Raw genomic sequence first — 13038 nt, forward strand, 5'->3', positions numbered from 1 at the left:
AAAAAAATATTATTTCTTGTCCAAAACGAGCTTTAAACAATAGATAGGCAAGTTGTAACAATATTAGTAGTTATTTATTTAGTTTTTTAATTCTTTAATTCTTTGTATATTTTAATCTATTAATTATAACATATTTCTTAAATATTATTTACTTGTGACAATTTATCTACTTTTATTATAAAGAGTTTGACCAAATATGATCATGCCGCTATACAACACACAACATGTTGAAATGTCACTGTTCTTGGTGACATGGAACACTAAAGTTAATTTCCAACTGGTTAATCAAACAGATACTTTCGAGAGGCTTTCTCTCATTCATTCATCATTTTATTTTATTTTTATTTCATTGGTGGGAATGACGGCTAAATTATACTTCTCTGAATTTTTTAAATCCACTAACTATTAGTTGCAGATTAGCTTTTTGTTTTTCGATATCTTAATATTGTAAATGTAATTCCGAAAGCAATAAATCACACTGTGCCAGTTTTAGTACTTGGAGCGTCAGCTGGAGTTGTTATGACAAAGATTTCCATTTCGTTTATTATTTATTTTATATATTTTAAACATAGAACATACTATCCTTAACAACGTCTATCATATGACCTCGTACACTTTTTAAATATGCGCATATCCTTATTATTATGTGAATATGTAATTTATAATTATTGTATCTGATTTTTAAAAATAAATTATAAGAATAACAGAGATACAGTGCGATTCTGTAAGAATTCACTTCGTATTTCACTGATGAAGTGTTAACAACCAACCTAGGGTGACACGCCATTTTCATACATGTTTGTTATTTCATAATCATTATATGATATGAATATTTAAATATAGTTCTGATTTTAATGACGAAAATTGTTAGGGAGACGGGATTAAACTTCGAAGTTATACATTGCTAAGCAATTTTGACCCTTATTGAATAGAGATTAAGTTTTTTAAATATTTATATATTCTTACCTATTTTTCCATTGGGGCTATAAGGGCCATAGCTGCCCGAGGAGAGCGGCGACGAGTAGCCGTTGGGCTGCGGCTGCGTCGCCGGCGACGGAGACCCTCCCCCCGCCATCCAGTCGCGGACCTGCCCGTTCAGGTGACCGTTATGACTGACCCCGGGCTCAGCTTTCACCTGACTCGGGATACCCCTGTATGCCACCTCGTGTTTCAGGTCCATGCCGCTGTTACCGCATGCTGTACCGCCACCCCCGCCGCCCGCGCTCCACACTTCTGTAACAAAATATAAATTAACATTAGAGATACTCATTGAAATTATACATTGCTGAGTTTTATTATTTATCCTCTATAGAATATTCGGCAGACGAGCTGATGGTGAATATTCCCCAGTGGAATAAACATTAGCAGACGCATTAACATTAAACATGAAAGTACAAAATTCCATTGTCAGTATGTTTGCTAGTCTTTTAAAGGTACAAAATTATAGATTTCTTTGATAGCATTATATCCGGTGTTAGGGCTTTGTGTCTTCCCCTATATGGGTGGGCACCACCCACTCATCAATTATTCGACCCCCAAACATCAATACTGTGTATGCAGTGTTCCTGTTTGAGGGGTGGGTGAGCCAATGTAATTACGAGTAAGTAATATAGAGTCTTAGATCCCATTGTGGCATCAAATTGTTTGTGTAAAGAGTGGTTCACACTTCTGGCATAGCTACGTGCTCGATTCCAAAATTTAATTAAAAAAACATTGTAACAAATAGCCATTTGAAATGTTTTTTTTTTCGATGTTATAATATTAGTATAGATTAAATAAAAAACAATTAACCTTACAGTTAGAGCTGCTTTAATTTATTTGAAAATAAATGTAATTCTAGAAGCCAAATTAACTAAAGGTTGATTAGAAGATAACATGACGAAGGACATTGAGACCACGTACTCGAGTTAATTAAACTTTGCCTTGCTTGAGTTAAGTTAGAAACATAGAGGTTTCGATTAATTAATAAAACTACTTAGTCTCAATTATCCTATAGGCTTAATCAGACCACATCTATGCCTCACGCAAAAAACCGTTTAAAAAAAGTAATTCTAATACAGAAAAGATATTCTTTATAGAAATTAAAGTGTCATAATTTTATTGTGAGATATTAGGCCCGACAAAAAAAGCAATTTGTGAACTATTTTCGGTATTTTATTCATTAAAATATGGCCGATTGACGGCACATTTTTTGTTAAGAGTTGATGATTATTTGTGGTATGTAAATAATAATATTCATTTTGATAATAATATCCTAGCATGTAATACCCTAATCAGGGGTTTTTCACTGTTATCACAAAATCTTTTCGTTTTTTGGATCCTATTTGGAACAACCTAGTATTTTATCTTTTTAATGCTGAAAAATGTTTGTCATAATACGTTATCGTAACTATATACTAGATTTGCGTTTCCAGTATGAATCGTCATTCTGTCTCCAATACTATGCTCAAGTTTATATAGCACCGTGGCTGCATCTGATAACGGTTACAGGAAACTATTTAGTCTAACAACCTCTTACAATACCTGTATACTTCAATACATATCGAAATGATTCGTTTCGAACACATTTAAAATGAAAATACGATTGTTTGCAACCGTTACATTGGAGTGTTGCCATTTTAAAAAAAAAATTGATTGCTAAAATTATTTTATATAACAAAACATACTTTTTGAAAGATTGTGGTTTTGAGCATTTCTTTTTATGATTATAAATTTGAAGAAGATTGCATATACTTTTTTTTATTGAGTCTGTCCAAAGATTACGTTTGTGCGTTCCTCGACGTATTTTTTATTTCCCGGAAATATTTTAAAGAATGCGTCTATTCTGACCAGATGAAGACTGAGTAATAGATGTTCATTATCATTGTATTTTTAATTCTTGTTTCTGTACCAACTATTTAAAGTATTCTGTTAAATACGACAAATGTAACCAGATCTCTCCATTAAAATTGTATGTGTATAGATATTTACTTAATACATTTATTGCATGTTGGGCACTCATGGATCTACTAGCCTTGGTATTTTTTGTTAACAGCAACTTACAAGAATTCATTGTCACGAAGTAGGTTAACACGTCTGCAACTGATCGTGATAACGAAAATCAGTTTGAAATCTCCATTGCTTAAACCAAGGTTAAAATATATTAAGATATACATGAAATGAAAATTAATTTAATAATATTTATGATCGCGGTAATTTAATTGCATATTAAATTAAGCAATATTTTACGGCAAAGGTTTTACTGTTTGGTAAGATTTTTTACATTGGCAATGTATATATGAAAATAGCTCGTATTACATAAATGTAATCTAACCTAAAAAATATAATTGAACATGCAGTGGTTACGAAAAAGGTTGTATATATTTATAATATTCGTATCAGTTACATTCGCTTCGAATTTGGAATATTGACGTGAATTTCATATTTTTAAGAACCCAAATTGAATCAATGATGCGACGGATTAGGAGTTTTTCTCAAACAATTGTTTAATTTAAAAATAAAAATGACAGAGAAAGGAGATTGAGACTTAAGACTGAGAAGATGGCACGATTAAGCATAAATGACATACATTATTAGTTTTGCTTACAGATAATAAAATTGTCTGTAATTGAACCAGAGACTACTATGGGCTTGTTAAATATATTTTACATTTAGCAGTGAGGAAATTTTAATTACACAATTCTATTAAAGCAAAACGATCCGAGTTTTTAATCTTGTTAAAGACTTTAGTCGGTATTATTATTGAAATTTCAAAATTAACCCTGAATTTGCATTGAAATGGGTTTTGTTTATTTAGACTTTCATCAAGTAGATGGTTTGTTGTAGCAAACCTACGCAAGGAATTACTGTTTCTTAGATAAACCAGCTAAATTAAAGGTTCTAAAAATATAAAAAAATATATATTCTTCAGAAATCATAATATTAAAAATATTTTTAGTTTCTATATTTTTTTAAAGACTGCGTTGTAAATGATTATAAACGTCAGATAACAATTACGTTTATGATATATGACAGATGTCAAAAATAATTGCCGCCTCTGACGCATCCATTGTTCGACTGCATTGTTCTTTATGCTAAGTACATAAAAATCTGACTATGAAAATTGAATTTTATTAAAATAATCCGAAACGACATCCGAATATATCTATAAAAAAAGTAAAAGTTTCTTACTGTGTAACTTTATCGGGCAAGGTTTTAATAAAAAAAAAACTTTTAAATTTGAATGTTCCGAAACCCGTAAAAGGTATTTTATTATGTAAATTAAAGCTCAACTCATAAAAAGTTACAAATGCTTTTATAATCTTATTCGCGTATAAATACTTGTGAACTATATATTATAACTATATTGTAGGTTTATAGCCTCCCAAATATTATAAACGATTTCCAAATGCATGCACTAGGTATGCATGTCCACGTTGTTTTATGAGCAACAGTAACTGTTCCTTAAAATATTTTACGACAAAACATTAAATATAAATTGAGCGATACATACAAAATTTAAGTGAAACGTGCAAAGCTTAACATTTTTAAACACGACAGAAGTTTTGTTTACGTTCGTGAGAGAATTTAAGAGGTTTTGACACGAAAATTAAATTGTTCTAATTACAATGAGCTTTAAGAACAATGATACAAAGAAATGCTTTATTATGATTAACAATTGTATAATGTAAATGCTCTTGAGCAATTTACATTGATACGTGGCATCAAAAGCCGAGACAGCCCAGTGGTTAGAACGATACTATGATGTTTGCGGGTTCAAACCTAAGCTACACCGGATTTTCATTTCGTGTTCGGTGGTGAAGGAAAACATCGTGAGGAAACCTGCAGTGTCTGATTTCCACGAAATTCTGCCAAATATGAAATAACTAACCCACATTGAAGAGGTTTTGGAGCATGGAATATGCTCCAAGACTTCAAGGAGAGGAGAACCTTGGCCCAGCAGTGGAAAATTTACAGGCTGTATATGTTGTACATGTTTGTGACATTCATCAATTAATCCGTTATGTCTACGTTCATATCAAATCAACATCATCATTAGCAGTTTGTATATATTATCCTTATTCCATTTATATATATATCATTTTCATAATTACTTTATCTCTAACTCTTTAATTGTAGACGTTATCACACAATCTATCAAAGTATACTTCGAAATTATTTTTGCCGTAACTATAAAAGAAAATTAGATATTAAAGTTGAGTGTTACGTAATTAATCCCCAAAATTGTTATTAAATGCGAAACGGCAATACTGCGCGAACGCATCACGCGCTTGTCGTTGCACAATGAACGCGGGCGCAGAGAAAGCGTGTGACGTCACGACCTCGACACGCTCACCTACTTGCCGCCTCGCCTGCAACAACCCACTTCGATACCGGCCCAATGTCGAGCTTTCTATCGGCTCTCGACTACCGACATCATGGGCTGTCTAATCGGGAATGCTGTTGCAAGTTACATTAAAACGTTAGATAATTGTCGTCCGTTTTAATGGATTAAATGTTTCGAAGTTTCCGTCACAATTTACATAGGATTCGAAAATTTGCAGTGCAATATAAAAGCGATAAGATTGTACATGGCGTAATGTATGAATTAAACTTATTAATATTTATCAATAATATCGGTTATTATATTAGCTTGAACCAAAGGACAATGAATTCTTTTAAGTAAAGATATTTTTATGTGATACAAGTATCATCATTATCATAATCATTACATAGTAAAAAACATAGTCACTAACCGCTGTCTGTCCCTACTCCCTAGTTATAACAGATTTTCGAATCGATCGAAAGAGCTAACGACTTCTCAATAACGGTTATATTATTTAATGATTAAATTTGCAACATGCCCACACATCGTAACATGGTTCTCGCTCCATCGCATCAAACCTTCAGACCAAACAGAGGATGTGCTTTTACGACAAACGATAAATTTTTATGGCTCATTACGATAACGTTAGAATAAAATACGGAGAGCAATCGAAAGCATATAAGCACCGGATCGTTTCGCCAGCCACGCTAAGTCCGAGTTTCTCTGAAATATTTTCCCAGCGGAACGCTAGATGTAGCAATGCAATCCGATTTTATGCACGTTGAAAATATTTTGTTGAAATATTTTCGAAGAACTTGTACATGGAAAACTCAGATATATAAAGTTCGACTTTAAACGTGACTTTACTGGTCAACGGTCCATTCTTAAAGAAACCATAGTAAAAATTCTAGACTTAAAATACCGTAGTACGAAATGAAGTAACGCAGTCAGCGTGGCGCGCCATAGCTCTCCAAAGAACATAATCTATATGCAAAACTGGTGACGACGCATTGTGTTTCTTTGACATTAGGTATCGTCGATGCGGAAATAGAATTTACGAGTGGCACGACCCTAGTTCGCTTAGTGATATATTCGGCGAGGTCACCGCCGAGCCAGCGACATTTCATTGCGTCACTGATGGACTAACGACCTTGTTATCACAAATAGGTATAATAAGGCATAGTTCTAGGAGGTGGGTTCGATAACCGCTAGAGGTGGGAATACGTCGATTGCGTTGTTTGCCATAATTAGAGAGTTCGGCACGGCGGATGTGTGGACTCTATGAATTATTGAAACCAGCGTGTGTGTTCCGACCTCGAGTGACTCCTAACAAATTGTTATCATTCCCACGGGATGTAACACTCGTGATACTTAACTATTTTACATAATATACGAACACGATGTCACTGTCGTTATGAATTTTATATAACAATATTTTAATTGTGTCCTATATGTATGTAATCCATAATGGTAACAATGTTTGAAAGTTTTGCATGTTTTAATATTAAATAATAAAAGAATTTTAATTCAATTTGAGCACTGGCTTCTTTTATGTCCAAGCTGAGCGCAAATTTCATTAAATAAATTAAAGAAGTTTTGACAAACCCGCAAATCTCCGACATTACATTACGTATGCAGCGCCCTAGAGAAATTCAAGGACTAGAAGTCTTAACTTCAAGTGACATTTTCTTTTTAGTGCATCCTTCGAAGTTGATGGTTGAGACTTATATTTATAAACCAAGTAAATTATTTAAAGGATCAGATAAAATGAAATAAATATGTAAGCATCAACGGATTATTGCGCTACCTCCAGACCGGCTTCCATAGCGAGCAATATTATTCTTATATCCACAAGGGAGTGCTTTAATAATACGATTTCTCGATTTACTCAGAATGAAAGATCCTTGGATATTCTCGCCAGATGAAAGTCCATGTGTTTACTACGTCTTACGATGCAGAGGGACGATCGAGAGATGAAAAGATTCGAGGACTCAGCGAGGGAATCACGTCGCTATTTTATCGACGCATTCACAATATATGCTTCTGAAATCGTATCAGATCTTTCTTATCCGATTTGAGATGATAGTTTTATTTAAAAGTTCTGAATAATGGTTGAAATCGTTCATTCGTTTTCATTCAAAAATGGAACCGAAATTGAATATAGTTACGTAAGTACACGTTAAATATAAAATCAACGAAATTACTTTTTAAATTTACAGAAACAAAAATACCTTAGAGTCATCATATGGTTTGAAAAAAAATTGCAATAATATTATTGTGAAACATAAAGTGTTGCTCATCAAATTAAACGATTGTCAGTGCTTACTAAAATGGCAACATTTAACCATAAGAAAACAATCTGTGCTCGTTTGACACGACACCATTACTTGTATTACGAAACACGAGTTACAAGATTAAATATAAGCTGATTATTATTTATTTCGGTGATACGAGAGTTGTGACATATGTGTCGCTAAAATAGCAGAGCGTAAAAATGATTTAGTGATACCGATCCATATATGTCGAGTTGCAAGAGCTACGTTTGATTTGGACGTGACTTTCTATGACGAAATTGATGTCTTTTTTTAAAGAACAATAGTCGTTCTGTTATTGCAATTTTCTCCTCCATCTAAACGTTGATTTTGAAATGAAATTGTTACTATCAATAGCTCAACGAATTAGGATTGAATTTGCGACTATACTGTCTGTTGCGACTTGCGAGCAAACCGCTGAACCGAATTTATTGAAATTTGGTATGAAGCAAACTTGAACTCCAAGAATGGGCATATGCTACTTACTTTGCCTAACACATGACAATAAACACCCTTAAACAGTGATTCCCAAAGTGGTCCAGGTGGACCCCCAAGGGTCCTCAGGAGTCATGATGGGAATCTACGTAGACGTGAATAAAAAATGGGGTTACATAAGATGTTAATGGGTCCACGAAAATTTATCCGCTTTTACCTTATTAATTTTTTCTTGTTATATTCTTTTAATAAGTAAAGTTTTAGAAAATTTACTATTTTTTATTTTATTTGACCTATCGGAATATAGGAACAGAAATCAGAAGCGACACAATTTTTATTTTTTGTCGACTTCATGAATGTGGTAGAAATATAGCAGCCGAAACCAATACAATTTTGAAAGTGGTCCACGAGAAAAATAAGTAACTACTGCCCTAAAACGAGCGAAGCCGCGAGCAATAACTAGTAATTTAATAACTGAGTTGTTAAGCTTTTATGATATATATTATACTCAAAGTAAATAAATCAAGCAAAATGTATAAGATGACTGTGATGCAAGTAATTTAAAATCTCAAGTACCTCATCTTCAATGTCAGAAGTTCTCACATAAAGACAAGTTGCAATTGTGTGGCTCAAGTTGAACAGTTTGCATAATAGTTTTATATTGCTTTTATGTTTCAGCATTTATATGCTCGTACGAGTGTGCATGATATTGAAGACCATTCAAATGTTCTTTAGTATTTTCCTATTCAACTGCATTTTCTCGTGAACAAATTGCTGAATGTTTTACCGATGAAATACGTCGTATAATGTACCTTACGAATGTTTGAAATCGAGACAACTATTATTATCGTCGAACGTCGGTTCGTAAGATACTTTGTGTTTTACTTCTTACGACTTCGAAACTTAAATCACAATTTTAATATGAAATTTTTCATTCTATGATAATAACAAAGTTACATGCAAAAACGTTGTAGTTGTTAAACTTTTTTTTATGGTATAGGTTGGCGACGAGCATATGGGCCACCTGATGGTAAGTGGTAACCATCGCCCATAGACAATGACGCTGTAAGAAAAATTAACTATTCCTTACTTCGTCAATGTGCCACCAACCTTGGGAACTAAGATGTTATGTCCCTTGTGCCTGTAGTTACACTGGCTCACTCACCCTTCAGACCGGAACACAACAATACTGAGTACTGTTATTTGGCGGTAGAATAACTGATGAGTGGGTGGTACCTACCCAGACGGGCTTTCACAAAGCCCTACCAAGTAAACATTACAATAAAGTCATTCGTTTAATATTTGGTAGCTAATGGGTGGTCGTAATCAGACGAGCGTCAAAATGTCCTCATAAAAATAATGATTGAGCGCATTACACACGCGCACTAAATCTGCAGTTGCTGTTAATTGCTCGGACTTATCGTGATAGCGTCCTTTGTATCTTTTTATGGTTGTCGTAAATATACACCCACACCAGCCAAGGTGCTGGATTTATTATTAAGAAATTTAATTAGCGATCTAATGTCATGTAGTGTATATGGCAGCCCACGCGCAGATATTACCGAGGAGACTAAATTATTGGAACGTATTATCATTCGAGAGTTGAATCATGATGTTGGGATCAAAAAGGCAGGGTGATAAATGGTTTTGATTGCCACAATAGATATGGTACTTATTAAAAGCAATACACAAGCACTTGTAGATAGGATAATAAATGGGAAGCAAGTGCACGAGCGAGATATGCACTTAAAGATGTAAAACGCTACAATTCGTAATATTCTGGTGATTTTACTTACGATTTGCGTTACGTTTAAATGTTTTCGATCTTTTTTTTTTATAAATATGACACAACATCACATACATTACTCTGATCCCTATTTAAGTAGCTGAAGCACTTGTGTTATGGAAATCAGAAGTAACGACGGTACCACAAACCCCCAGACCCAAGACAACAAAACTAATGGTAATCTACATCGACTCGGCCGGGAATCGAACCCGAGACCTCAGAGTGGCGTACCCATGAAAACCGGTGTACACACTACTCGACCACGGAGGTCGTCGATTATTTAATCTCTTTGTAAAACTTTGTGTTATTTGATGATTCAGAGCATTTTAAGTGAGAAGTTTGTATTCAGAGCAAGCTGAGTTCTGGGCGCCGTGTCGTGACGCCATCCGAGTTGAATTTTGCATCCAAATGTGCAATCGCCGACACCAGCGCCAGAACTTAAATACTCTTATCTAAATGAAAGTACGATTTTGTTTTACTCGCCATTGTAGCTGAATCCAGACGCAAACTAATTTTCCTCGTCGTAAAACGAAACTGTGTGTGCTTTTTTTGCTTTACAATAATAAGATTTCGTTTAGAAACGGAATATTCTGTATTAGTTCTTGAACGACTTTGATACAATAAGATTATATCTCTAAGAACGTGTCCATGTTATATTTCTCAGTTGAAGATCATTCTAAATAATTCATCACAACTTTTCCTCGAGGTACGTGAAGAAAGGCAAGCAGTCGTTCAGATTGAAAGTAAAATTTTTACTCATGTTTTAGTTATCTGTATCGACAATGTTATATACATATATAACTTTCACGATTCATATTATTAATAATATAAAACCACTTTATAATTTTAATAATAAATGGTAATTAACTTTAATTATATGTAACTTTTCAACCGAAGTTATTTTTACATCTTGACGACAGTTTCTCGTGTTCCAAGGCAGTATAGGTTGAATTAAGGCCTATCAAGCTAATTCCTCATTAGGGGAAAACGCAAACCGGAAGTATTTTGGTATGTGTAATCATTTGTTTATTTTGCGACAACTCCACTAAAGGTTTTCATTAGAAATGCTGATAAACTTTTTACAATTCGTATTACCGTTCTTTTAGTGAATACTTTTATGTGCGTTTTGAACGTAATTTTTTTTCGAATTTTCAACAAGTTACAACTATAAGTGGGGAAGTAATAACAGTATTTCATATTTAACTGAGTATCTACGCAAATAATGTCATAAAGCAATGAATATTGAAGGAACAAAGGAGTTCCGATTTTATTCCTGTAATATTAAAGCGTTGAATTTATTACTGAAAATGTTTCCAAAAGCTATTATCTTTAAAATATGCACCAATAAAGAAACTAAACATTTACGAACAAAGATTTAAGGTAAGATTAAAACTAAAATGGCTGAGATGTGTGTGTGTTTACTTCATCTATTATAAATTACGTCAATTTATTATTGCATTTATTTAGAAAGCGGACTTGATATAAATATCGTATTATAATTTTATATATTAAGAACTGAGATCGTTTTATGTACTTATATATTAAAGAGATTACATATATCTATAAAATATTGTTAACTTGTCTAGGATTAAATTGAATTATTTAAATTTGTATGCCATTCATAATATTAGCCCAAATGTAAGTAATACATACCTCAGCCTCTGAGTATCCGATTGCCATATACTTATCATAAAAATCCATAAAATTATAGGTATCGTGTTACCAGAGAATCACATAGTTACAACCATTAACAGACACGGCAAAAATGCAACGACACATTCACGAACAAAAAAAAAAAAAACCAGCACTCAAAACTTGCAGCAGACTTGAGAACAAAAAACTGCGACGGGAAAACGCGATGCACTTTCATTACACGTTGCATCGCATCGGCGAATTCGCGTTTGCTTTACACTATTTAGTTCACTGGATGAGTCAGTCGCCTTGTTTGTTTGCGAACGGGGCCTCTAGGCGTAAGGCTCGCAGTGCGCGGCCGCCGGGCTACGTGTTGTGTCTGTGTCTGGGGCTATCGATCCGACGGCCTCGTTTCGGCCCGACTGCGCCTACAAGGGTATAAGATAGCTCGAAGTGGCTATGCAGGTTAGTCGGACACATTCATCGAAATATTAACAGACAATTTTGGAACACGCAATGTTCTAACTCCTCTTGACAATCATGGCCGTCCTTAATTATGAGCTAATTGTAATGTTTGAAAAAAAAAATTATCAACCGCCTTTTGCGATTTCATTCCACGCGAATAAAAGTCGAACGTTGATTGATGACTCGTGATTAATAGATTCCTTTCAAATATATGACGTCGTGATAAAAAACATCTGTTCGCTTTCGGTCTACTTTTATCGTCTAATAAATGTCACGAATTTAAAATAATTCCTTCTAGATTAGTAATATTTCCGTGACAGTTTGCCGTTAAAATAGTACTCCCAACAGTGTCCAATGCGGCTTGCATTAAACTTAAGTAGAAAAATGTAGTCTGTTTTACGATAAATATAAAACCTTTTGTGTTTTAGTTGAGCAAATAATTACAAAATTCGTTTGAAAAATTATTAATTACTAATTGAACAATAAAAATGCAATTCTCTTTGTATATCGATCTCAGGAATTTACTAGGAAATCAGAAATAAATGACTGTTTATGCTAAAATCTATAAATATAAAACACGTGGATTTTAATCAGAGATCGAGTAGATACAGATAAGAAAAAACTTTATTGAAATAATTTGTGTTTATAGTTCATCTCGATCGATCATCTGTAGTGTTGTTGTTACTACACACACACATACAATGATAAAAACAAGACACGCAATAATTGAAAAATAAAATTTAGATATAGATCATGACATAGAACCACATCTATACTTACATAAGACGAAAGTAACTCTCTTTATCTTTCTATTCATTAGTCTTTCACGTCCATACCACTGAACTAAACCAAGAGCCACCAACCCGCATTAGAACAGCGTGGTGGAATATGTTTAAAACCTTCTCCTCAAAAGGGAGGAGAGCCCTTAGCCCAAAAGTGGGAAATTTACAGGCTTTTGATGATGATGACTACTGAACCGATATTGATGATAATTTGGTATGAAGGAAACTTGAACTCCAAGGGTCACATTTCTGGTTAACACTTGACGATATTCCTTAATACTAGATGCGACGTTAGATGTAGCATCGGAAACTGCAATGAAA

General features: G+C 33.8%; 1 protein-coding gene across 5 annotated transcripts in view; it reads right to left on the reverse strand.

Annotated features, from left to right (window-relative positions):
* The window catches only part of LOC124533629 (ecdysone receptor), a 223685-nt gene that overhangs the window by 99907 nt on the left and 110740 nt on the right, over positions 1–13038 (reverse strand). For all 5 annotated transcript variants that reach the window (XM_047109030.1, XM_047109032.1, XM_047109031.1 and 2 more), the window contains one exon: positions 967–1233. In XM_047109030.1, coding sequence (XP_046964986.1) covers positions 967–1180 — 214 coding nt within the window. In that variant the 5' untranslated portion in view covers positions 1181–1233. The remainder of the gene's footprint in view (positions 1–966; positions 1234–13038) is intronic.

The sequence above is a fragment of the Vanessa cardui genome, chromosome 11 (assembly GCF_905220365.1).
Source record: "Vanessa cardui chromosome 11, ilVanCard2.1, whole genome shotgun sequence".
NCBI lineage: Eukaryota > Metazoa > Arthropoda > Insecta > Lepidoptera > Nymphalidae > Vanessa > Vanessa cardui.